General features: G+C 40.5%; 1 protein-coding gene across 1 annotated transcript in view; it reads right to left on the reverse strand.

Annotated features, from left to right (window-relative positions):
* Window positions 1-27,724, reverse strand: part of AGK (acylglycerol kinase) — a 40,148-nt gene that overhangs the window by 3,282 nt on the left and 9,142 nt on the right. The window contains exons 2-14 of the mRNA XM_065634825.1: window positions 26,067-26,106; window positions 22,026-22,105; window positions 20,696-20,771; window positions 18,940-19,032; window positions 17,962-17,994; window positions 15,875-15,969; window positions 13,724-13,793; window positions 12,848-12,927; window positions 10,685-10,742; window positions 8,197-8,344; window positions 6,957-7,054; window positions 4,631-4,701; window positions 186-270 (exon numbers count right to left, since the gene is read on the reverse strand). Coding sequence (XP_065490897.1) covers window positions 186-270; window positions 4,631-4,701; window positions 6,957-7,054; window positions 8,197-8,344; window positions 10,685-10,742; window positions 12,848-12,927; window positions 13,724-13,793; window positions 15,875-15,969; window positions 17,962-17,994; window positions 18,940-19,032; window positions 20,696-20,771; window positions 22,026-22,105; window positions 26,067-26,106 — 1,027 coding nt within the window. The remainder of the gene's footprint in view (window positions 1-185; window positions 271-4,630; window positions 4,702-6,956; window positions 7,055-8,196; window positions 8,345-10,684; window positions 10,743-12,847; window positions 12,928-13,723; window positions 13,794-15,874; window positions 15,970-17,961; window positions 17,995-18,939; window positions 19,033-20,695; window positions 20,772-22,025; window positions 22,106-26,066; window positions 26,107-27,724) is intronic.

Below are 27,724 nucleotides of genomic sequence, written 5' to 3' on the forward strand. Positions count from 1 at the left end.
TACAGACCACTTAGGCAACTTCCAGTACGTGTCTCCTTAGTCGGGAACTGAGTTGCCACACTGAGAAACTGAGTGTCTGGCAGGGTAATCAGCCTCCCAGGCTTGGAGTAGGCATTTCTTAACGTGCAGCATCAACTGGCATGAGACAATAAAATGACAGTTTTCCAGCTCCCTCAGCTTCTCACCTCCGGAAGTTGCAAGATGCATCTGCTGGCTTGGATGCACTGACTCCCTTCAGGGCACGTATGTGGATCACACATCTTTTGACTCCTGTTCAAACCAAAAGACAGGTAAGGAGACGATTCTCTAGAAAACAGCCATCTTCAGGGATGACATGTCATTGTGGGTTGGTAAGTCACTATGCATTTGGTAAACTTAGATGTTATGAGTATATACAAATACTTGTAGGTTTAACAGTGAAAAAGTAAAATAGACATTTCCTCTTCAGCTGCAGTCAATACACATGACAGTATGCACTGACAACCTCCAACCAGCTTTGGCTCTGAGGATCACTGAATATATTTGAAAATAACTTTGTATATCTGAACATACAGCAGTTTTGTGCTCCTCACTTTCACGCAAACCTGTACAATTCCTGCAGTCGATGACTACCATCTCCTCATATCTCGTGCACCCACGTAACTTACCAGCAACCTAAAAGTAAGCCAAAAAACCTGATAGAATTTTAGTTATACTGAACCACTAAACCATTGTCTAAACAACCACCAAAAAAACCCCAGCTTTCACATCAACACCAGTCAGCACAAAGTTTCTTACTAGTTACTTTTACATCATTCCTGTGAAGAAACCCCAGAACATCATTTTATGCCTTCCAAATAAAACACCCATTTCTGTCAGATACTCTCTCTTTTCTGGTGCCTCTGAGATTCTTATTTACATAGTGTAGCCAGAGAAGTGCTACTTGCCTATTTCTGCTGATGTTGAATGGGAGCAAATAGAAGGCAGTTCCCTGTCCTAGAAAGCTGCTGGTGCAAGTGCAATTTGGTATTTTTCAAGACTTCGGTTGCTGTCCTGTCACCAGATCAACTGTTAAAGAACAGTGTGTTGCGATTCCTTTCCCCAGGGTGTGCTGCTGCAGAGTAAGCACAAGCTCTTGGGTATGCTGACCTACCTCTGGCCTCCTGGCTGAGAACACACACAACCTTTTGGCTGACCTTTGGCAAAGGGTATGCCGTACCCCAGGCAGTAACCCCTAAGTTTGGACCCCTCTCCAGACAGGCAGCAACACACAAAAAGCCAAGGGGACAGCAGAGAGTTACAGCGTTAATATCTCTCAGCTCTCAGCCATGGCAGAATTATCACAAATATTCCTCCACCAGGCAATGCCAGCTGTCACCAACTTCTCTGTCTTTTCTCTAGACTGATATGAAAGAAGAGTGTTTAAATACTGCCCGGAAAAGAAGTCAAAAAACCACGTCAGAAACTCCCTATACACCAAGTCTTCTATGCCCTGAAGAATGCAAGTGCTTCTTAAAATCACAGAAAATCCCAAAGAACATGAGAACAGGGCACTGAAACAGGAGATGATAATCAAAGACAAAGGAAGTAAGCTAAGATACCAAAGGAAAGGGTAGGGAAGGACAGAAGCAATACTAACTGTGGAAAGTTTGGGTTTAATCAAATATGTATATACTAAAAAATTAATGAGTGAATGTGAGGGAATTAAACATCCTCCCAGCAATATAAATTATAAATCATTGATGGCATGCAATACTGTCAGTTTATACAGTGCTGTACAAACAAGCAGCAAGATTCCCTGCTTAAAGTTTAACCTGCTCAAAGTTTAACAAAGTCCTAGATGTTGCACTCTAGTGAACAAGCAGATTGTTTTGGTCCACAAAGTGAAGCTCTATATAGAGGCAATTATTGGGTAAAGGTAAACTCAAAAGAGACAAGACCCGGAACTAAAGATCAAAGGCGAATGCTGGTGGAAGCAAATAGACACAACTCCACTTACAGTGATTGCCTCTCTAGTGACCCAGCATAAAAGGATCAGAAATTGTTTCCATTTGATTGTACTACTTACTCAAGACAGCAAAGTGAAACAGGAGCAAGACCAAAGCCTAATAGCAACAGTTTCAATTGATTGTTTTATCCCACTCCATACACCGAACTACAAAAATACAGGCAAAGGGAGAACGAGAACATCTATTGCAGACAACATACAATTTTAACCTAGTTAAACCCAGAAGCAGCCAACGTGAAATGATTCAGAGTACGACTCTAACAACAACAACAAAACCTCACAAAACAAACACACACCAACCAAACAAAAAAAAACCACACGAAAACCCAGTCTCCTGCATTGTTGCTGGTAACTGTGTTTATGCCCCGGAACTAAAGTTCTCCACACTTTCACACACAGAATCTAAGCTGGCTTTCAGGATGTCGATTACTGGTGCTACACTCTCCATCCCTGGTCTCCTTCCCTCCTGCACTTCTTAGTAAGCACCACACTGTAAACCACCTGTTCTTCCTTCACCTCATCTTAAACATCAGCTCTACCCCTGCTGCACACTCTTGTTCACACATACCTGATCTACAGCCAGAGGGCACTTTTATATACACCTGGGATGACCTACTCCTTCCTTTGAAATCCAGCAGCAGTTGCCCTCCAGCACTCTGATGCCTCCTCCACCACTGCCAGAGTCTGCACGGTAGTTTCCTGCTGGATGTGTGGTTTCCTCTATGTGATCCGTCAGTTCTGATCAGCTCCTGTCAGTGCCTTCTTCAATTAAAAAAAAAAAAAAAAAAAAAATCTGCACTGATAGAGTATTTTCCCTAAAAATCTTTTCAATCCCCCTCCCCAAATTCTGGTGGAGTTTAAAACTATGCATTAAAAAAAAGAAAAATAACTTCATCACACATTTCCAAAGACAAACCCTGTTGGTGCTAGGCAATGGGGAGCCTCTAATAATGGGTTTGATTTAAACCCAGCTGCGATAGGGCATTGTGCAGTGAAGAGCTTCTCTGAACACCCTGATTTTGCCTTGAAAACACAGGGCACATTTTTTCTGTTCTGACTCCTCTCTGCAGGACTAACCAGTCTCTCCCACTGTTCTGCACCCCTTACACCTCTCTCTCTCTTTCTTTGTTACCTACAGACTTTTGGGCACTATTTAGTCAGAAGAGCTTGTTTCTTTGAACTTTGCTTGAACAGCAGCTCAAAGCTTTTGGTACTGCCTCTAATTAGCTCTAGCCAGCAGGGCATGTTCTCTCTCATCAGAGGCTTTTTCTGCATGACACTGTAATTGCAGTCAGAAAATGCGACATACCACTGTGTGAAGGATGTCAAGTCCACACGGGAGACATTCTTTACAGTGGGTGTACACTCAAATACGCCCCCCTTAAATCACACAAATTCATTCACATTTTGTCTCCTAGCGAAGCGTCCAAGGACCCAGCACAGCATTGCCTTCGTCTCCCCACTTTAAGAGGCCAGATTCCTCTTGCTATTAATGGGAAAATCTCCTCCTCATTTCCTTCTGTAGCCTTCGAAGCAAAGATTTCAGTACGAAGCAACCTATGGTTCACATGGCTTATGCAATTTAAAAGCATTTCCAGGTGGTAACCTGACCTACCGCATATGCATAGGTCAGAAGATCCTATACCCACTGAGGCTCATGGGATGCTCTAATAAGGGGCCTGCTGCTGAGATTAGTTTCATAAACAAGACATACACGCAGGAATTTTTAGGGTGATGACAAGCAGGTAAAAATGTGTTGAAATCTTCTTGCTGCTTTCACTAGAGGGAGCTCTAAGACTAGAAAACAGTATTACTGAATAAAAAGGTAACATGCAGAAGAGCATTCTTGGATTTAGTAGGAACATCTGTTGCTGGCAGAAACTGTACTGAAGATGCAATGTGGGACTGTATGGAGGAGCTAGAAAGAGCAGCTCAGATTCGCATCTGGTGAGAGCAGGGGGAACAAGCACACTACAAGACGATCTTCCAAGCACAAAGGAAGCAAAACACATTCACTTTCCCTCTACATGCTGCTTCTTCATACCTACAGCCTTCATACTCCACGAGCAAGCAGCACCAATACATTTGCTTAAAGTCTCTGTTTCAAATCACATCTTCCAAAAGCTCTTCCAACCCAGACCTAATTTCTCTCAAGAGTTACTGAGTCAAGGGAGTCCTTCACTCACAAGCAAGGTCTGTCTAATCTGAGTTCAAAAATTCCAGGTACCACTAATACAAATATAGCAGCTCTGTGATCTGCTTCTCAACCTGCTGAGCAGCTAAGGCTAAAAGATTCTGGGTATAAGTCTGTATGTCTGATTATAAAAATCAGTTTTGACAGTATTATCTAAACAGCACCAATCAATAGCAACGAGGAAAAAGATGAAAGGTATAGCAAACTCAGAAGCTAGGAAGAACTCCAGGTAGACTGCTCTGCCTTGCTTCCAGAAAGAGAAAATTAGTAAGAATTTTAAAGAACAGAATCAGTAGCCCCCACAAATCATTACTGACTGGTGTCCTTTGCAGTCCTCTGCTTCTGAATTTTGCAGCACAAAATCAGAGAAAAAACACAGCACGCTTCTCAGAATTAGTGTTCCGACTCACGGAAATTCCGTCATGTTTTTGCAGCCTCCCCATACTCACCCTCTGTTTATGAACTGCCCTTTGCTGACAGTATTTGCCTCAACGCAAATATCCATGAAGTCTTCAGTGCGCTATGCAAAAAAAAGATTCAGAAATCAAGCAGTTAACATTTCAAAATGCCACACCCATGATACTGCAATATGTTCACAAAATGCCCAGTCCTTTGTTCCACAAAAGGAGGCAGAAGATGTATTTCTGCATTTCATGCTTTCTTCCACTCTTGATTTGAGATTCCAATTATAAATTACAGACAGTAACTTCTCATTGATGACTATTCAACAATAAATACCACAAGAAGTGAAATAATCATTCACACATTTGGCTTCTTGTTACATTTCACACACTTAGTAAAGATAGTGATAGCAAATCGCTTGGGGTTTACTTGTGGTTCACAAAGATTTCTTGCATGAATTTAAACAATAGTAAAATGATGCAACGTTTGGCCACCAAACGCCACAGTAATAGAATTTTTAACAATATAAACTGGAACTCACAGTGTTCCTGAGATCATTCCTTTAAACTCCTTACTTAGCTTATTTTTTAATTTACAGCCTGCCCTTAAACCATATATACAGTAAAGCTCTTGCTGGGAAAACAACTTTGATTAAGATGCAGTTCATTTTTTATTTATTTATTTTCACATCTCTGTCCTGGCAAAAGTCCTAGTCCAGATGCAATCAAACTGACAAAAGCAAAAATAAATGCATCTATTAGTATAACTTGTTTTAGTCGTTAACTGTATCTGCAGAGGTTGGCTTGGCACTGTCTGAGCTGCACCTGTACAGCTTTATCAGCTTCTCTTCGACAGGGCAGCCTAGACATGAATCAGAGGTGAGACAGAAATGACAGGAGTGGCTGACAATACTCAGCAGATATGCTCTGGTATCGATTCAAGAGAGCTGTCGGTCAGCTTTGATGGCTACAGGGACAATAGCTTCAAGAGCAGGAGTTAAAAGCAGTTATAAGGGGTCCATATCTGTAGAAACAAAGGAGCGATAAAGGTACTTTCCGCTCTAGAAACAGAGAAGTACAACTACCCCAACATAAACTCATCCATTTCTCTAGGCTGTTCACCAGACATGAGAACCCTACATCATTTCTTTCTTCAATACCAGTATTAAAGTGCATCTTGAAGGCATAAAGGAGCAGGGGAAAAAAAAAAAAAGGACATAAGGGATAGTCTGTGGCAATGAGATTTTCAGCTCTTGGCAGGTCTGGTTTTACTTTACATCACTGACTCTAATCCAGTTCAGTGACCAAAACTGTTCTCTTCAAGGGTCATCTAGAAACCACTAAAAAAACCAAATACCCTGGCAGTCTCTGTCTAGCTCATACCATTACTAGGGCACTGGTGGTCCAAGTCATAAACCACCGCTGAAGAAGAAACTAAAATTTATGTGGTACATTCTAAAGACAAAACAGGAGGAAATTTTAAGACTGGATTTGGAGCGGGGGGGTGTGTGTCTGATCCTACAATGATAACATGTCAATAATATTAACACAAATTTTCAGGTTCTTGAAGACTCTGAATTCTGAGCAAGAAACACTTTGTGGTAAGCTCAGCACCTCCTGTTAATCTGGGTGCAGTGGCAGTAGTTTCCTGCAGCCATGAGAAAGACGTGAAGAGCAGCTCACCAGGACAGGATCACTATGTTAGCATTTTCCAGTAACATTAAAGACTGACCTATCTATCCAAATAATTTTCACAGCAATAAAATTGTACTAAAGCACAGACATAAACCAAAGTAGGTTTTAAAACAGGGACTGAACAGCACGAGTATGTTGAGAAGGTTATGACAGGAACAGTTCCCTTGCTCTCTTGGTTCTACTCCTCCACAGTCACCTGCATTTCCTGTCCTTTAACTCAGTGTAGCCCATGTCCTTTCTCTTGTCCCTGTTCTTTTCAACTCTTTGCTCTGCAAGTCAAAAGAGAGAGAAAAAGCCACAGCTACAGGCAGACATTCAGGCTCAGCTTCCTTCCACCACCAGTTGATAAAACAGAATCACTCTTGCATGGGTCAGGAAGAAAAGGAGTGCCCATTTGGATGCCTTGTTTTCTCCTGGCAATCCTAAAGCTTCTGTTTGGCTAGTGAATCCTTCTCACTACACAAATTCCTCCTGATCCCACTACATCCCAGTTTTACAGGGGTCTCCAGTGCTTTTACACTGGCTCTGAAACTTGCCCATTCCTGGATTCAGTCATGGGCCCCCTCCTTGCATGGAGTAGTAAGTTTTATGTATACAGACACGAGAATGAGAGTTTAGCAAGAAAGGAAAACTCTGTGGGCTGGCAGCACCTGGAATCCAGTTAACGCTATGGTCTTACCGTCAGATCAAGCTGCCTGTTCCGAGTTGTGATGGAAAGCTCAATGGTGGAGAGTTCCAGTTCTTCCCAGTCCTCCAGGGTTACCTCCTGGGGGATTTCTGTGAATCCAGAAGAGATCATTAAGTGGAATTTAATTACACAGGTCATCATTTCATTGCTATGAAGCATGAAACATCAATTCCAGCTGCAAAAATGACTCTGACCCATTGTGACCAGTAGCTTTGTTTCTTTAAACTGTCAAAAGCTTAAAAAAGGAAAAGAGACTTAGGAGTACTGAAGGAAAGAAAAAAACCCACCAGCATTCACACAGTAGCATGGAAAACTATCAAGCACATTACATGGCAGCCCTGTGAATCCTTATGCCAAGGGATTAACAGATCTCCTGGGCTATTATAATATTACAGAAACATTTAGCGTTCTAAACACATCCAGTGCTGCTACCAAAGCAACAGGAATCCAATGTTCAGGATTCTGCGGTAATATGTGTTTTCTATAGGAGGAAACCCCAGGGTTCAGTTCTCATACACAGGTCACTTATTTCATGCTTCTGTCTAAATCACCTCTGCTATCCAAGAAGGAAAGAGAAGGACTTTGCACCACACCAGACTGTGCAAAATACACACTCCTCTTCCTTCTGCAGTCTGCCACATGCACTGCCTAGATGACAACCCAAGCCAAGAGAGGCTCACAGAGCACACAGAAGAAAATTTATGGTACAGAAGAAAAATTCAATGTACTAGGAGAAACTTAAGGCTTCTGTATGGCTCAAGTTTTATTGTTCCATTTCAAGTTACATATGCTGCTCTGTGTCAGCAACTCCCCCCACTCTGAAAAACAAGGGCTGCTCCTCTCCCACCAGCTCACTAAGAAGCCATTCTGCAGGAGGAAGATTTCAAGAAGCTCACTCATAAGAGAAAAGAATCACCTATGGAGGCTTCCATAGCAAAGGAAAGCGACTGTGAGCCCAGGGAATGCCTTAAGTTCTTCACAAATGCATTTTCATTTACAAGACTACGAGCACTGACAGGACTCTCTGTTCCATTTCTGGCAGATATCACTGTAACTATCTTGACAAAGTCACAGCAATAATAATAATAATAATAATAATAATAATAATAATAATAAACGACGACAACAAAATGAGAGACCAGAAAAGCAGAAACACCTCCCCCGCTCCAGTCCAATCTATTAGAAGAGTAAAGCCTGACTGTGAGTTTATGCCAAAACACACACACTTCACCTTTTGGAGGAGGTGACCAGTATAACCAAAGTCGTCTGTAAAGCCTCTTGTACAAAGGAGGTCTGGACGGTTTCTCCTCTGGCTCTTCTGGAGGTCTCTCAGTTGGACCCAGATACATGAGAGCAGCTTGATGTTTCTGAGGCCATTCCTTGGATTTACATGGAAAGACAGAAGACAAAGGGCCTTTTGTGGAGCACCTACCTGTTTGTTCTGTTTAGTCCTTTAGCCTGTTTATTCTGTGTTCCCAAGTATTCCTTCAGAGCTACTCAGATCCCACCACTGCCTCAGCCCATCTTATTGCTCTCCAGCCTCCAGATACATATGTGAGATGACACTTTTCCAGCTTTGGAAAAGATAACTCATAGTTTCCAAGTCTACTCATGTATTCCTTCCCCACACAGAAGTGAGGTATTTTCCCCTCTATAAGCAGAGGGCAAATGCATGTTTTCTCTGCTGCTGATGTGTGTCAGGGTGACACAGCTACTTTTGGCTGGAGAGAACAACCAAAACCAGCAAGGTCAACATTTATGTTTGAAGGCACAATTTGCACAAAGGCAACCTCAAAGAGCAAATGCGCAGCAGAGTCTAGTGCAAACAGGGAAAGACTACGGAGCTGTGTGCACCCAAAGGGCACCAAAACCTGGCAGGTCTTCTGTCTCCAACAATCAAGATCTGACCATATAGTCAGGTGCTTATAGACAGCAACACAACAGGTCCTAAGGCAAATCAGGTGAGCTTTATAAAGCATCTAAGGGGGTGAGGGGGAAAAAAAAAAAAAAAAAGAAAGAGGTAACACATCATTCTGGGTGATATTTGATATTCCAGTGCCAGAAACTGATGGGCTACAGAAGAACCTTAGCTCCTGAAATACTTCCAGATGTTGACAAAAGTTTATTTCCTCTCATTTTGCTTTAAAAGTAATTTCAAAAATCTCAAACCAGGACTTATGGAGGGAATAATAAGACTGGTTTTTAAACGTATATACTAAAAAAACCCAGCCAAGAGCCCACAATTATTTTTCTACGCACAACACTTTAGAAGTAGTTTTGAATCATATAGCAGAGGTTGTTAAGCTTATTTACCTCACACCTCTGAGAGCAAAGACTCTGCTATCATACTTGCATAATAAACAGGACAAACACAGGTTGTATCAGTAGGGCAATACACAAACAATAAGTATTAATGACTTAACGGAAAAGCAGCAATGCTGTGATAATTTGAGCCTGTATATTTTAGAAGAGATTATAACACTCATAACAATGCCCCTACTAAAATCCAGTATCAGAGATGAGCTCTTTCCCCTTACACTGTTTGCAGCTACAGGTCATCCCATTTCAAAAGCCAGCTACAGCAAAACCAGAAAAGATGAAGTGCAGAGTAGCAAAGACAAGCTGGGAAGAGATTAAGCTCAACAGGCTCGAGCTGTTTCTTATAGAAATTAACAATATGATAACATAAGAGGCACATAAAGCAGTGAATACCACAACTAGGGGAGCTCAGGTAGAAACTTTTCTATCTTAATAGCAGAAAAAGTGGGTACTTCTCTTTAACCTTCAGCAGGTCAAACAGATCTGTTTCATGGACAATGAATAGCTTACCAGTGAAATCCATGATCACTGTCACTAACTGAGGCTAAGGACTCAACAAAAGTGAGAAAGGGGCTGGAGAGAAGTGAAGAATAGGTTTCTACCTAAAATGCCATCACACAGCATCATCATCTCAAATTTCCTGGGGATACTTTGCGGGGCAGGGTGGGGGGGTTGGGTCAGGAATCTTTCATGGACACATTACAATTTAACTCCCCTTTACAGGATCTTCCTATAAAGGAAGCATGGGCACTATCACAGGCAGAATGGCTGGACTGCACAATCTGATCTACCGTACTAGCTCCTGGGTATTTCCACAGCCTTTCATGAGGCTCTTTATATGTTCAGAGAGCAGGAAAAGCATGTGAATGAAAATGCTTCACATTTTGTGCAGGTCAAATTTTAATCTTTCCAGGGTCAAGTTTAAGCAACAGAGAAGTTTAAGGTGAGATATAAGCTATTAATCTTCATGTTCATTTTACTACACACAGAAGCTTGATTATCAACGTGCATGAGCAGCCTCATTATAGATACTTCTGCCAGATGAATAAATCAGAATGAAATGTTACCATAAGAAAGACTGCTGAGAAATGGTGACAGAGCACTTTAATGGTTATCTCAGGCACCACTAGGGCTCTCCAGTTTCAAAGGTGGTTACTGGCTCCCCCTGGTGATCTTGCAGCAACAGATCCTCAGTAACGAAATTTTTTCAGTATCCTTCCCTGCCTTAATCTCTTCAGAAGTTAAGTCTATCCATTGGTAGGTTTTTAACAAGTCGCGTTTCACTCCCATTTTATATTGTTACTACAACCCTTCACAGAAACTTGCGGATAAACTATACAAAGCAGTCAGCCTTTTCATTTCCCAACTACAAAAACATTTTCCTCGCAATTACTCTTTACCTTCAACGTACTGAAAAAGTGAGCTGCTTTGGTTTTCAGAGGCCCAAGGTACCAGTACCTGAAAAAAAAAGAACACAGACAGAACTCCTAAGATATCCAGTCATCAATACTGGGAGAGGGAGAAATCTTGCATGAAGTCAGAGCGCACAGACTTGTTTGCCACTGAAATAAGTGCTCCCTGATAATCTTTAGCTTTGTGATACTATAAGATAGTTCCTACATATCACCAGCAGCTTAGCAGTGACATCTCTTTCCTGAGTTACAGATCACCAAAACACAGTATACAATCTTCACTACAGGCAGTGTGACATCTCAGCAGCAGGATTTTACCTAGTTATGTGACACAACTGGGAAAGATATAAAGGTCTGTGGTCTAACAGTTGGTGGGATGCATCCCTGCAATATGCAATAAAGCAAGCGTTCAGAGGAAACAAACAATATCAACAGCTTCAGTAAAAAAAGAACAGAGCCAGCAAACATTCATTTGCCCCAAATGATTCTGAGATCAAAATCAATATTTTACAAAACAAAAATCCTGCCAGCCATGCAGCATTGTACAGAATCTAAAGATATGACTATATTTAGGCAGGCTTTGCACACATTTTGATCACTGTCTTCCACCAAAGAAGGTCAACAAAGCACATTAAATACCATCAGCTCAAGAGCACTGCAGATCTAACTATATCATTAACTACTAAGATGTGCAACTGTCACACCACTCCCATCAAGCCATGAAATTGTCTGTAAAATAACGAAACCTCAAAAACATAAACCAGCACCATGTCTCCATCAGCACAGTGCTTAGCAGAGGAACAGTCAGGCAAATTTCTGGAACTGTGGCCTGTTGCTCAACTCCGTTTGTAGTAGGTGTCTTCTTTTCAGTATAGGATCAGTTGTACTGGAATAAACCAAATGTTTGTTTAGCCCAATAACCCATCTCTCACAGGGACCAAAAGTGCATGAAGTTGAAAAGTATAAAAACAGCATAAGCACACATAGTTCTTGTCCCAGGCACACTCTGAGCACCCACTCGTTCGTCGCTGAAGTGCTTTCCAAGCTGGGCACGTTTTCTGTGGATTCAAAAACATTCATGGAAGAGAACGAGGTTTGAAGATGCTCAGGCTGCCCCACGTACAAAAGGTGCTATCACGTCTCCAGCACTGAGTCCAAAAGACGCTTATGAAAGGGAACTGCTGCAGGAAGAGATGTGAAGGCTGACACAAGGCGAAAATCAGGGTACGGGCAGGAAGCCCAGTAAGAGCACAGAGGGAAGAGAAGTGCAATTCCTTCACCTTGGGGCTGCAGTTCGGAACAGACCCTGCGGCATTGCCAAGGCAGCGCCTACACAAGACACTAAGCATGTCCCTTGCTTCCCAGGGACAAACACCCTGACCATTTACTCATCTCCCCCACCCCACGTCACCTCTCAAACCTACTCAAATATTTGCCAGACAGACTGCAAAGGTCTGCTACCTCTTGCTTTCTGACAAAGACAGCTTATTCACAAAACACATGGTATTTCCTTACAGCTGTGCAGCAGAGGCATATGCCACAATTCCTCCATAACAGTTTGAGAAGTGAACTGCTTTGGCCCTGCTGTTCCTTCACCAGATAATGCAAGTCATTTGATACACAGACAGCGGCATATTAAACGTCCATTTGGAGAAAGCCCAACACTTATTAGCTTAGCATTCAGAGAACAGTCAGACAGCATGGTCCATGCCATTTCTGGCAGGAACTGAAGGGCATTTCTACTGCATCTGATGTCCCTTGTTGGAATTGGTTTACAGAGTCTCCGTGCATCTTTTCATTGGCAACTGATGAAAAACAATGGCCAATTACTTTACTTAGACTCTACTCAAGGGAGAGCTTTCCCACTGATACAATCTGAATGAAGTTCCAGAAGTGGGCACCACAAGGCAAACAGAAAGTAAATACTTAAAAGAAAAGTTCAGCACCAAATAACTGTTTATTTCAAATGACAAAAATGCTGAAACTTCTTACACTCATGTGTGTGTAGTGCAAGACCAACAAGAGTGGGTCCCTGTGCCTGTCAAATGCCTACACTCAAAAAAGACTTCTTTACAAGATAGGGGTATGTCTTTTTAGACAACAGATGCTAAAAAAGGTACAGTTTAAAAAAAAAAAAAAGTATTTTCTTACTTGCTAACTTTAACTCCTGCATCTCTGTAAGATCCCCATCTCAAACCAGTCACTGCAAACACAGGCTGTTCCTTCTCTCCCTGTACAGAAAAATAAACATTGTGAAATTGCTTTCTCTTATCTTGTTTCCAACTTTGTTTTCTGCAGCTAGAAAAATATCATTTCTGATATTTTTCTAAAAAAAACCCTGATTTGTGATTAATCCCAAAAGTGAAATTTCACGGAAGAGGCATGATGAGTAGCTAACAGCAATAAAGCTAAGCAGAATTTAAGTGTTATGCATTCCATCTGCTCCCAGAGAGGAATATAAGAGGTGAGGTTTTGAAGAGATTGATTGACTTTGACTGCACATGCAGTAACAGCCATCTCATTTTGTGGATTTTGTCAGCCAAAAGCAAGGAGTTCAGCACAGTGACACTAAGTTCTCATTGCAGAAATGTCCATTCTGCAACATAACTGAAAAAATAATATTCAAAAGTCATAGGGGGCATAGTGAAAGGTTTTCCCATTTCACATTTTTCAGTTTGTAAAAGAAAGCTATTAACTCCACAGTACATATGAATGCATTAAATCAGATCAGACAGCTATTGTTATCTCTCACCATTTCCACAGCAATACCGGTGTTAGTAAGTTTTGTATTCATCGATACTCTCTGAGCCTCAAAAAAGATGTTCAGGCACTCTAGTGTTTTCTCCAGTTTAGACTATATGATGTCATAGCATACAGTGGAGAAATAGGTGCCACCAGAACTGCTGATATCATAAACCAAAACTCATGACAGCATTACACAGAGGAAAAGCAGTCCATGTAAACAGAACAACATGTGAATAGGAAAGTTTTAGGAATGTTTGGTACCAGATAAGCAGATGTTTTTACCTTGATCTGCAAGACATCAAGTGGAACTGTCTCTCCCTTCAAAATGGCCAACGTAGCGTTAGTAATATGTCTGCAAAAGAAATAGGTAAGAAGCAAAGGAAAATAAGGAAAGAAAAAAGTAAACTTGAAAATGACACATTTTTCAGCAAACCCCACAAGTCCAGGTGCAGGTTTTTTTGCAGCAAATGCAACAACCCCAGGGAAAGAACTCTGGCAAAGTGCTGCATATCTGTGAAACCAGAAAGCAAACCAGGTGGCTGCAATACATGATAAAGGCCGAGTCCTAACAAACAGCAAAAGACCTGAAAAGCAAGAGGCAGTTCTCAGCCTAAGCTTTTCAGAGATTTCTCCTTCTTCAGCTAACCTGGCAGATCACATGCCAACTCTGTTACTTGCTGTTTCGGTTACTTAACACGCTAAGGACCCAAATCATGGTTTTATTTTATTGGTGGCAAGTAGAACAACCTGGGAGAGAAGGGGATGGTCAGGAGACTGGTCTCAATTCCTACATCTGGGACTGAAATGCCTTAATATGTTAACTTGTTCTGAAGTTTTTAATGAACATAAATCCACCTACCAGCAGTGCTCATGTGGTTTTGGTCTCCGTTAAGTCATGAACAGTAGCTAAGGCACTTTCTCATTTTGAGTTATAAAGCATGGCACTAAAGATTTTGTAACCAAAGTGTTTGAGTTCATAAAGAAGTCTATGTTCAGACCTTGAGGCATATATTTCATTTAAATCCCATTCTTGTTTTCAAAGTTGGGTAAAATCTAAATTTGACATTGTGCACATTTCCAGTGTCTCAGCTGGACAAAAGGAAAGAAAAACCAACCAACCAAAAAACAACCACAATACCAAATGTAGTTTTCAAATCCAATCCAATAGTCACGTGAGTCAGCAGGAGAAATTGCCTTCGGCTTCATCAGGGTTATATCACTGAGACAAAGAAGGAAACTGTTCTTCCCTCAGCCCTTCTTTTCTCCTAACTCTTATCTTTGTGTAAGACCTCTACAGTTCCTACAGTCCAAAGGCGAGACAGTGCTGAAGGAACCAAAGCCCAAATATTTCTTTTAAAAATATCACTTCTGCACTTCTGAAGTCAGGTTCTGTTACTGGTGTGGGTTGTTAACCAGTCTATGGACCAAATTCCTTTCAACTTCACCAATATGCTGCAGTCTCATCTGCACAGTTCATTACCTTGGGACAAGAAGATCATTCATTTCGAACAGCTTCTTTAGAACCCAAACATACATTATTATTTTAATCTTAGCTGCTGATTACAGCCTTGTCCATCTTGCTGAGCTCAAAGCACTCTGGTAGTTTTAATGAAGCATTTTATGCCAGTTGGCTCGTGGTTTTTATGTATGATGGATACCAGCAAGGGTTCCACAAAGAAGAATATTAATGAATTACTGGGAGAATCAGAGTGAACAGATTTCAGGAGCAAGGAGAAATATCTTCATCAGCATAGGAGGAGAGGAAGGGAAAAATGTAAAAGATATGAAGTGTGGGGAAAAGAAAGGTTACTTTTTACTTTTGAGGTGGACAAAACAACCTCACAACAAACTGAAATGCAGACTGGATCATATCCAGGATGCTGACAGATAAGATCCAGGTAGTTGGAGAGTTGCCAGCATCAGTCCCATCACAGGAATGAGCAAGAAACCCTGGAAAAGTCAATAATGGGATCCAACCTTTCCCATAAAGATATTCTTGTATGTTTTACTTTGCAGGTGCTAACCAGGTTATATGTGGACTAGTTGCTAGAATTCTTAAACTGGAGAAAGGACGGAAAGAAGACTTCTGTTTGTCATATCCTTGGTATATACTTGTCATATCCTTTTTGACTATTCCTAAGAGGCTTGATCCTTCTACCCCATTTTTTTAAAACTCTGAACATCACACCATCACAATTAGCCACAGCAAATTATTTCATGTTCTAATAATACATGCATTTCCTTCTTTTAATTTTTAGTCTGGTTTTGGGAGTCATTAACTCAGGCAAGTCCAGAGAATCATTAAGCTCTGCCCAGAGACTGCCAAATTCTGTATAACACAGAGGAAAAAGAAAAGTATCAAGCTACTGAGAAGCACTGCTCCTTAAAAAGAAACCAAAAAAAAGCCTCATTTCAGAAACATATAATACTTACTGGACTTGGTTCGTGCTCTCAGGGTAGAGCGTGTGGCTCAGAGTGCAGGTCTTTCCAAGAGGTATGAATCCTATAGGAATCTTACTGAAGGCAGCCTGGACACATGAGGAGAGTAAATTAACATTTGCATCCGCTGAACAAAGCTTCCTGCGTGGAGATCACAGCTGTGCCTGATATCACCCCTTTGGCACTGAGCAGCCAGGCTCTTCCTTAAATGAGGCAGTAATACATAATGACTCAGAACATGGCATCCGAATCTGTGAACCCACCACTGCCAACTGGGTACAAAGGAGCTCTCTGTAATCATTAAGAGTGTTGTTACATGTAAGTTGGCAGCCACGTCCTAACTAATGCAGGGATTTTGTCAGCGATCTGCCATCTTTCTCAATACTGACAGTGGCATCACAGGCTCTGAATCTCATTTACCATTGCAGAAATCCCCCTCTGACAGAGTAACCTTGCATGGCAAAGAGATTTTCTCAGTTAAGGAAAGGAAATTAATTGATTCCTCTAGCATCCAAATCATGAAGCAGCAGAAAGTCCAATTTTTGGAAGTCACTGACCATGTTATTTTTCTGTACCACAGTTCAGCAAAAGGGCTTGCTGAAGGAGCAAGTTATTACACTGCGCCTCATAATAAGCTGTGCTTCTTGATGTGTGTCAGCAAATCAATGTAAATGACTGTATATCACAATGTAGCATCTCCCTCCTGGGCACTGCTGCCAGCAGCACCGTGACACTGCAAATCCGCACCAAGTAATACCCCTCTCACTTCATGCCCGCTCGCTCTCCCTCGCTGTCTCTGTGTCACCTGCAAGTCTTAACACATCTCAAACACCCTTCTCCCCTTTTCTTCAAGATTGTTTTACAGCATGCAGATGACAGGCTGTTTGCAGCTCGTGCCCTGCTCCCCTGGCTGCCAGGAACAGCCTTTCTGGAATACCTTGCACGGGCTCGTCTTATTCAGGCAACAGTGGTGTGACATACTCCAGTAAAAACAGAAGCAGAGCACAGACTGAGGGGGCTGAACTGCAGATCTCTACTCCTAGGACAGAGTTATATGAAGGACAAGAAGAATCCCCTGGCCAAAGACATATAGTGACACAGTGGCAATACTACAATGCAGTATTCCATCCAAAATAGTATCAAATGCAGAATTTTCTACGCTACTGCAAATCAACCTAAGCTACGTTAAGATAATAAATCAAAAAATAGAGAAGAAAAACTAGGCAGTAAAGCCTCTAAAATTTTTCTTCTAGTATCTTTACATTATAGAGGTCTCAGGGGCCAACTGATTAATATATTAATATACTAATATTAAATTTAAAAACCCGATGTCTCAGAATTTATACAGCCAGTGCCACTTTAAAAATACTAATTGGTTGCAGAGTTTCTCTTGTCACATTCAGACAAAGCAACCACCTAAACAGATACAATTCTAGCTGCCAAGGATATCATCATAATCTTGTCTGGATCATTTAATTGAGTTTTTGCCAGCTCCTGCCAGAATGTTTTGGGAACAATGATTCCCTCCTTTCTTCAATAACACTGTCCTCCCTTTTCAAAAAGAAAAATCTCTCTCATTTCCACTTGGAGCGATCCACCTTGAGAGGTTAAAACTTGCTCTCTGCAGCCATCTGCATACGTAGATATTCACCGCTCGAAAAGACTGCAAAGCAGTCATAAAGCAATAGGAGCATGGCCATAGCTGAATTCAGTTTCAAGCCTGTACAAATACAAGAAAAACATGTACTTTCGCCCAATGCTTCTGCCAAACAAAGCAGCACACACAGCTGGTCCACGGGTCTTTGAAAGTTTTGCATTTGGCTTCTCCACAGTCCCTGTTCTGATGCTGGAAACTTCCCAAAGCTGTGGCGCGGGAGCCATCGCACTCTCTGAGAAAGGGGCCAAAGAACAACGGGTAGAATTGCAGGACACCAGCGTGAAGGACTTTTTACGCAGCAAGCTGGCTCCAGATTAGTAAGCAACGTATCTGCAGAAGACAGCTGGGGCCAAGGGATCACAGAGGATGCACAAGACATTTCCTCTAAGAAATAAACAACATTTTAAAAATGACACTTCCTCACCTCATCTGCTCTGCGGAGAAGTCCAGTTATGACCTGAAAAACAGGGGAAATGCTCAGCTCTGAGAACTTTGGTTTTTAGTTACAGTAGAAAGCTACAAAATTGATACCCACATTTACTCCTTGGAAAAGATTTACGGAGCAGCCACTCTTATGGAAGGTGCTGCGGTCATTTACATGGGAAAGGAGGCATGTTCAGTGTGCAAACATGACGGAAATAGCAAGGTTAGGAGCGCACATAGTGGCGCCACAACCAATGCCAGTGTAAATGTTTTAACATTATGCTTTGCATAATGCAAAAATGGTGCTGGTCAGTGTGCAATTAAAAATAATCAAATGTAAGGCCAGGAGAAAAGATGATTCTGACTACTTTCTCTTAAGGTCATTGCATTTCATTTAGTCATTGCCTTATGAAGCCAGTAGTTAGCATTCTGGGAAATGCCTTAATAAAATACAGCCTTCCTTGAAAAATAGAGTATCCCCCAGTTCTGCTGGTAGTTTGCTCCTGTCATTAATCATCTTGACAACAGGCATTTATTAAATACAGACCATGCTTTGTTATCACTCCCACATAATTTTTAAATTATTCGATTCCCACTTAGCAAAACATGAATTCCTCTTGGGGAGTACAGATAGGAAAGAACTTTGAAAATGAAACCATTACAGCTATATTACACAGAAAGAAAAAGTTAGAATCATGTCTCCCCGAATGATTTTTCTCATTCTAGAATAAAATTCTGGAAGCTACTTATGTCATCCACTCTTTCTGCCCCCACTTTCATCATCATTTTTAGACTAAAAACAACTAGCTTGAGTTTTCTTGTCCCCAGAAGATTAAACATTGACTGAAAACACAGATACTAAAATGGACAAATGTCTAGCTAATAGTTGTTATGATGATGCTACATTACACAGACTCAATCTTCTCACTCTCAGCATGACTATGATTCTCAACAAACCAGGACAGAGCTCCTGCAGTACCTCTTGTACTGTGCCATCTCCTCCTGCAATAATGATCAGATCTGTGTTTTCCATCAACTCCAGCAGCTTTTTTGCTTGTCCTTCATAATCAGTCTGAAGAAACAGAAAACCAAACATGAGAACACGAGTGACTATTTCTAGGATTTCTCTTCTATAGAAAAAAAAAAAAAGAATCATCTGTCCATTTGCTAAACAGTTATTCTCATATAGGCACACAGTGCTGTATATTACTTACGTTCACTGAAATTTCTTCAACTTATAAAACACGTCTGCTGCCAAATACAGTATGTGCAAACACACAAAAAAGCTAAATCAAATCTCGGAGTAAATCTTATTTAGTAGATCTAGAGTATTGTAGCAATAAACATATTTCCAGGTAGTTTTACACTGGAATAAAACCACAAGCAAACCATGCACTTGCAGAAAAAGTCCCAACATCTTTAGCAGACAAAGTGCTCAAGTGCGTCTTCTGAAACACAAAATCAGGTACATAAAAGGCTACTGCCCGAGAGCAAGCTGCTGACAACAGGTTTAGCAGTAAAGAGTACACTAACTTTCTAAAGAAGCAACACTGTTTTCTGAAAAATTAATACCTTTTACAAGACAAGGGATAGACTTTTTTAGCAGAGCCTATTGTGATAGGACAAGGGGTAATGGTTTTAAACTAAAAGAGAGGAGATTCAGGCTAGACATGAGGTAGAAAATTTTTACACTGAGGGTGGTGAAACACTGGCCCAGGTTGCCCAGAGAGGTGGTCGATGCCCCATCCCTGGAGACATTCAAGGCCGGGCTGGACGGGGCTCTGAGCAACCTGATCTAGCTGAAGATGTCCCTGCTCATGGCAGGGGGTTGGACTAGATGACCTTTGAAGGTCCCTTCCAACCCAGACTATTCTGTGATTCTACAAGAACATCTCAGCCGCAGTTACTGGCCCAGCCTTTTTTTCTTAACTTTCCCGGTCTGAAGCTACGAATTGTCAGTTCTAAGTATTGTAAAATATTTTTTTTTCTTAGGCTGAGACTATATATTTTCAATGATCAGGAAAAAAGCATTCATAAAAATAAACATTTTAACACTAAACCTTGTGAAAAAGATTCCAAGACAGAAAGATACATGTCAGAGTACTTCACTGCTAGGACACAGTGACTATTAAACAATCCACATATCACAATCTCAAAAGCCTGCAAAAAAATCAGAATCCCTTCATGTTTACTTGTTCTTCTCTTTCCAAAGAAAACCTCTCTGTTAATTCACACCACTTAGAAGACAGTGTTCTGCTTTCATGATGGGAATGTTATTTGAGGATACACTGAGATATTTTCAGTGTAAAAATAAAAGGTTATTTTTAATTAATCTGAACAGTTCCACTGCACATCAAAGTTCATCCCTTCTGAATTCTGCAAGTTCAGGCAGAATTGACAATTTCAACAGCAATGGGCACGCACTACTAGGCAGCACTCAAATATTTAGAGAATTTTCTCTCAAACATGAATTATACAAGGGCTGATTTAGACACAGACAAACACATGTACTGCTTTAGCTGAAAATTAAAAACTCACTACATAGTTTGTAAATTAATTGTGAATTAAAAAGAAGATTAAGTACTAGCTTAATATCTCAGTATTTATTTCTTCCCAAGAGATGTGCACAGGACAACTGAGAATTTCAAATGCATCCAGAATTTAATTTCAATTTTTCAAGAGGAGAAAGCAGAGCAGACAATATATCTATATTAGCAGAACCTATCAGTTCTTACCTTAACAATAGTTACATCCAAGCCAGATAAATGCAAAATTGGAGCAGCATTCTTTTCAAAAAGATTCCTGGCTTTACTAGAAAGAACAAAGTAAAAACCATTTCATTAGTCTGGTGGCTAAAATAATTTAAAAGGAAAGAAACAAATGAATAACGAGAAGAAGTCTACTTAAAAATGAGCATATAATCTACAAAATCAGTCACTCAACCTGCCAGTCAGGAAAGATGAGATTTCATTTGGTTCAAATTTATTACATTTCTAGACTCATATCTCAGATGTCAGTTGTTTGTTGCAGTTCTAATAAATGCAGAAGAGGTTATCTAGCTTTCTCCAAAATAATAACAAAATGCAACGAACAAACAAAAATCTCCAGAAAAAAATTTATTTGAAAATTAATGATTTAAAGAGCACCAGGTATTAAGACCACAAAGAAGGTCTGTTTACGTTTCCAGACACATTACAAAAATATTTACTGTTATATATTATTAAGTAAGTTTAGAAGAAATATTTTAGCTGACCTTCTTTTGTTATAGGACTGATGCATTTTCTGCCTGTAACTGCATAATGAAATAATTACGCCATTAACTAAAAATTGCTTACAACAAGTAGAAACATGAAACTAGAAGTCAGAGACTTCATTTATTAACACTGCATTTTCCAGTCATGGGTGTTTTGAACAAAAGCACCTAAGTCCAAGCACTTCCATGTCGCATATATTATTCCTTTCATATTGTTACTAACAACTCTCTGCCCCTCCCCAAGGTGCAACTGATATGAAGCTTAGCTGATCAGCAGAAACAGACACACATCATGTCCAAGATTACTGGTTTTCTGCTAATGAACATGCAAAAATAGCAGCCGACCTCTTCCAGGAGTCTTGCTCTGAGCCCATATTTAGCCTCTCAGTTCGTGGGCACATCCCTTTCAAGGGCAGGTTCCTACAGAAGCACAATCACTGCTGCCTAACTTCAAGTCTTGAAGCAATCAAGGTCATCTCTTATTTCTATAGTTTTTGAGGGCGGAAATGCATCACATACAAAAGTTTGGAAGGAATTCCACATACAAAGGGATGACAAAGGCCGAAACACAAGATAAAACAAAAGTTTAAAATATACACGTTCAGAAATAATTCTTTCAACTCAAGCATCTAGTTCTATTTCTCAGCCCAATATTTGGTGAAATAAAATTTGGCATAGCTACATAGCACCAGCTTGGCATCAGAGGGAGGCAAAAATGAGCTCAAAAATCTGGCTGGTTTTTATAGTGGATGTCAGAGCAAAAATACCGAAAGAGTGCCTCACATATGAATGTAGGGAAGGGGGAATTTTACCCTTTGCAAGCTGCTGGGTTGAGGAACACTGTTGCTTTCTTCAGTGGCATACTGGAAGGGATCAGCTCATCGCCAAAAGCCTAAGTGACAGAAAAAGAGCAGAATTCAATTAATCTTTTAAGCACATTGGTAAAACAGTTCAAAATAGTGCATCTCTACAAATGTCAATGGGCCTTCAAGCCTCATGACATTCAAATGATTTCCATCTTCAGCCATTTTACAGGTATCTGCTATCCAAAGACCTGCACTCTTAGCAACAGCTCACACCACTGTCACAAGTACTCTTTAGCGCATTTTTACAATTCCACCACTATTTCATTTTTGCAAACCTCTGGTTTTCTGCCGTGGGCAGAGATCCAAGGAGTTATCATTGACTCCAAGGTTACTTGATTTTCCTTCCTTACGTAACTCTTATACACCTGCCTGCCAGCTTCTTTCTGCATCTTTTTCTGCTTCTGTACTTCATTTTTTTATATCTTCTGCTCATTTTTCTATTTTCTATGCTTCAGTTTTTGAAGATATAAAAGATAATTGCCCTGAACTATAAGCAAGCTCACTGTTTCTCAAGACATTTTTTTCTCCCTAATGTCTCCATATAAAAATCACTGAATTCCTCTTCAACTTTTGATCCAATTCTGAATAGATGCCTCCATTTGAAATTATTAAATAGTTACTCCATACAGCCTTTTGTAACTTTTAGCCATTTGTACCTATTTCTATAGCTTTTCAGCGCAGGAGAGGCAAGAAAAGGCAAAGTTTCCACGCATGTTACTTCCCACTCCGTAAACCTCTTTTGGGTCACCTAAAGGCATCCTCGCTACCACATCAAATCAAACTGGTTTTGAGTACGAAGATGACAAGGTATTCAGCAGTACCATCCAGAAGCCCCAGAAATAAAGTAGGAACAAAAGATTACTGCACTGAACATAAGACAGAGTCAAGTGTCCTTGTTTTTTTCTCCTCTTTATCTTGAAAATTAATCCGCCTAGCAGGAATTTTTATATTGAAGAAGGTGGACACTGTACAGAAAGCACAGTAGATTTTTAGTGATCATTAGGTGTTTAAATTCATAATTAATTCCACTTGCCAACTTTGCTCAGGAAAGCTCAATTAAAAGAAGCATGCAGCTGCCTGTGTTGCTTAAAACATCCAAATTTCTTCTTCAAGAAAGGAAAAGGATGAGAGAAGTCGCTGAGAGTAAAGGAATCTTCAAAGAAAGGGAAACAAATCAAGCTTTACTCAAAAATCAGCTGGAAAACAGACCAACTTATTGCAATTGTTGGGCAGGAATTGGAAAATATAAGGGACCTCTAGCATGTTACAGCTGTTAGAAACAATTAATTAATTGCTTGGGGGGCACGATGTGATGTACTTGCTTGCTCTAAACCACCTAACAAGGCTCACAAAGAATGTATGAGTAATGACATAATCACTTCTTTATGTAACGTACTTGGACATTTACGTTACATACAGGGGCATTTCTAAAGCAAACGGTGATTTTTAAGACAGGAAATAAAAAAATAACAATGCAACATTCTGTAAGGTTTTTTTTTCAGAGCATGACATAAGGAAAGACAACTTAAAGCCAGACATTAACAATGGTTATTAAATATATATAAAAATGTATAATTTAAGCAAGCCAACACCTTTTCAATTCCTTACCAAATGCACACTTCCAGGAATTGCATTTCTGGACTTTGAAGATGATAATCACTATTTTGCAACTATGAAAAACCCTTTACACAAAGGCTTTATAATGCTTTGGGAATACTAACACAGAACCTACATTCCTTTACAGAAAACTATCCCTGCTTCAAAGAATGAATTGTTTGCCAGCTAAACAGGACCTCTTTAACACATGCCAGGAGTTCAGTAACAAGGTCAGTCAGCGAGGCCACATTAGCAAAGGCAGCCCACTGTGAGCTGACACTGGCTTACTTCAGAGAAGAAGGTGTAAAAGGTTTAAAATAGGATAAATGGGTTCTTTATTATAGAATCTTTCTAGGATCATTTGCGACCCCAAGGCTGTCATCATAAACTGATATTTAAATTCAGATGTGCATGGTGGAATCTTTGCATGAAATATTGCTGTAGCAGGTATTTTGGCAGGAAGGTGGGCACCTTGCCAGTTTGGTATTGTAACAGGCTTAAAAACATAAAAATTGGATGTAAAAATAATAGGGAACCCCCCACACACTTCACTCAGGCTAAACTTTTTCTTGGGTGAGTCTCCCTCTATTTTTTCCGCAATACTTCTGTAGCACTATAAACGCCAATAGCATTTTTCAAACAATTACAGATTGTTGTTATTCTGAAGAACATATCAGCCTGCTTACTGCCTTACTGCGGTATTGCTGTGTTTTCAAGCAGTATTTGGCACTGATGCATCAGTGAGAATGGAAATTACAGCAAGAATTGATTACTAGGCTTTCTGGTTCATTCCTTTCTAGTGCAGGAGTCTTCTGCAAGATATTTTCCCAGGTTTTAACCACTGAAACTGTAGGAAGTTCTACTGACAGTGCTTTTGCACTTCCATTTACAAGAATAAGCCATTATGGAATAGGTCCTATCACTTAATGACCAGAATGAAGACTCAGGAAAGTCAGAATTTCCACAACAGAATTATCTTCTTGTACCAGTCCTTCTTTAGCAGTTACACCTTTTTGACAGTATACACGCTTAGGTCTTTTAACTTCTCCTTGTATATAATTTCATCAGTGCTTTCTTTAAAAATTTTTTAATTTGGTCAGCACGCTTCAAATACTGAGGCATTAAGTGCTATTTTTTCTGATATAAAAAACTAGCACTTTGACATTATGCAATAAACATTAATATTGAAAACATAAAAATCAAGAACTGATACTATGAGTTGGAAATGCATTTGACTCTGAAACCATAGGAGTGATTTAGGAAAGTAGTATTTTCAGGGAAAGATTTTTCTTATTCTATCATGACACCTTAGCTCTGTTACATCTATTCCAGCATGAAGCTCCATTGCCCGTATCAAGTTGCTGTGAATATCTTTCCTTCAACAGCAGGCAGGCTAAAATTGGGATTATTCAGGTGCACCACAGAGGCAGGGCAATCTCAAGGAAAGTTGTTTAATGAGAAAAATAATTTTCACCGTTCTTCTCAGGCCCCAGTATGTAGCAATGATGGGAGAAGTGTTCCACCCTGCAGGATCTCTAAGATCTGGCACAAAGCAGCAGGCTTAGAATAAACTTCATTTGTGAGAGGTAGAAAGACTCCTAAAATCCTACACCACACCTTCAAGGTTATCAGAGCTGATAAGCAGTACCTGGGCAGGGATGTCATCCACGGGCAGCAGCACTTGTGCCCCTGACAGACTGCTTATTAAGGGGCAAGATTTCTTTAAGGGAATACTACAGTATGGGAATTTGTTCATTGCTGGTTGCCCACGCAGGCCACAAACTACAAAATGCAATAGTCAGTGTACTCAGAGAATAACACACTCTCTCTCTCTGATTACCAGCTTTCTTGTCAGCGATCAGCAAACAGGTTGTCTCCTTTAAGCTCCCAGTACATGGGTCTCAAAAGCGCTAAGTCAGTCATCACACTTATTATTCTTGATAAAGAAACTCAGGATGGAATAGACAAGCGCCAGGTCTCTCCAGCTGAGCACTCACATGAAGCGGTTCTCATTGCTTCTGCCCAGACTAAACCCGTTGTGGTGGGTCTGCAGTTTCAGTCTTATCAACAAACCATCTTCCCACCAGAACTTTACAGACACGGAGTAATTGCACCTGCAGAGATGGAGGTCTGGGTAGCTACGGCAGTAACTAAGATTACCCCAAGGATAACAACGCACCATCCATTGCGACAGCAGGGTCAGGGCACGGAAGGTACCGTCCCCCGGCTGCAGGCCTCGGCCACTCTTTGGCACTTTAGCAAAAGAAAACAGATAGCATCATTATAAGGCTTGTCACATAGGGAGGGCCCACTGGGAGAATCTCAGGAGCCCTGCACAACCAAGATAAGAGGGAGATTTTAATCTAAGTTTATCACTTTAAACGGTATTACCTGGGCTTCATGGCAAGCAGCTCTTCGTAGCAGGTTATCGCTATTAGGTAAGACAGAAAAGAGAGTGGACATTAGGTAGTGCAAGTTTAAAACAATTTGCTCATTTTTAACACATAGGTACATGCCCTTTTTATACACACATTGACAACACTAAAATAAAAAACCACAGGTTAAGACCTATTTAACACATTTTAAGGATGAAACACACCCATTTAAGCACACATGCATTATTTTTTCCCGCATGTGCACACAAACACCCCTTCTATAGTAAAGCAAAGCAGAAAACAAAGACCAGGATACCAAGTGTGCTGAGATTACGTAAGGTACAAGACTCTGTATAACTGTGTTTTATTTTTAAATTGGTACCTAACTGTACTCCAGATCTAAAGTGTGTATTTTTCCAATGTTAATACTGCCTGAAGGTAATTACCATTCTGGCAGTATAGAACGGATTTAGAGTAGACTCAAGTGTAACTTACTTGAACTTAAATCTTTGCTCATTATACTTGTCAGGTCCCCACTCCATCAGTTTGTAAGCTGAACACAAGTTAACGCAACACCTTCCACACACCCAGGTCTGAGCCTGACCTAAAGCACTAACTCAGAGAGGTCAAAATCACTCAACTCACCCAAACGAACTTTAAAAACAAAGAAGAAAATATCAGTATTAGATAAGTCACTGAGAGTCATTTCAGAAATAAATTCCAGACTAATCCTTGTACTTGTCATTGGTGACAGGCAGCATTAGTAAGGTGGCAAGAAGCGTATAGTTGGCAAGCAAACTGGAGACAGAGCTACTGAGTGAGGAACAAAATTCCATTCTTCTCCAGACCAAAAAATGCCCTATTGGCCACTGCAGACAAACCAGGGAGTCCTGTTCTGCAGTGCCCAAAGCCTCGCCTGTCCTCTAGATACCAGACACTCGCCCTATTTGCTAAAACCAAAAAGCTCCTTCGGCTTGCCCTTGCCAATACCTGGCAAGACAAGTATATTATTGTCTCAAAAGCATCAAGTACAAAGAAATCCAGTTATAGTCAGCATACCAAAATGAATACACTACACCAATTAAATGGATTCAAGGCCAACCATGAAAAACAACTGACTAAGAAAACAGCACAGTCCTGCCACAAAGTGGGGCTCATCAGGCCCAACCCTGCAAGGGAAATGGCGGAAGGCAAGGCCTTGGTCAGACCTCTGGACCCAAACACCAGTGTGATCTATTCAAACCCACGAGTGTACGGTATTTATCTGTCATTGGAGCTACACAAGCTGCTCTTTCTGGCGTCATCAAAAGATGCTGCAATGCCATAAAAGAAGAAACAGGGTGACTTCAGGTGAGATAGGTAGTTGGGTTCTGAGAAAACTCTACAGCAAAAAAAGCCATAGAATTATTCCTAGTAATAATAAATAGACAAATGAAGAATTCAAGCATGGAAAAAGAAAATATGTGAATAATACCTCACCAGGATAAGAAGTAACTGCAATGTCTAAAAAAAATTTCCTCACAGGCATGCATTTAATTGTCAGGTTTGCTCCTTAAAACCACAGGAATAAGTCATTTGTATTAAGCACCTGAAATATTACTTAGAGGAGCAACATGCTTATTTTTGATTGCAGTAACATAATGAAAGTGCACTAGCTAAAATAACTGTCTCTGA

This window comes from Caloenas nicobarica, chromosome 1 (assembly GCF_036013445.1).
Source record: "Caloenas nicobarica isolate bCalNic1 chromosome 1, bCalNic1.hap1, whole genome shotgun sequence".
NCBI lineage: Eukaryota > Metazoa > Chordata > Aves > Columbiformes > Columbidae > Caloenas > Caloenas nicobarica.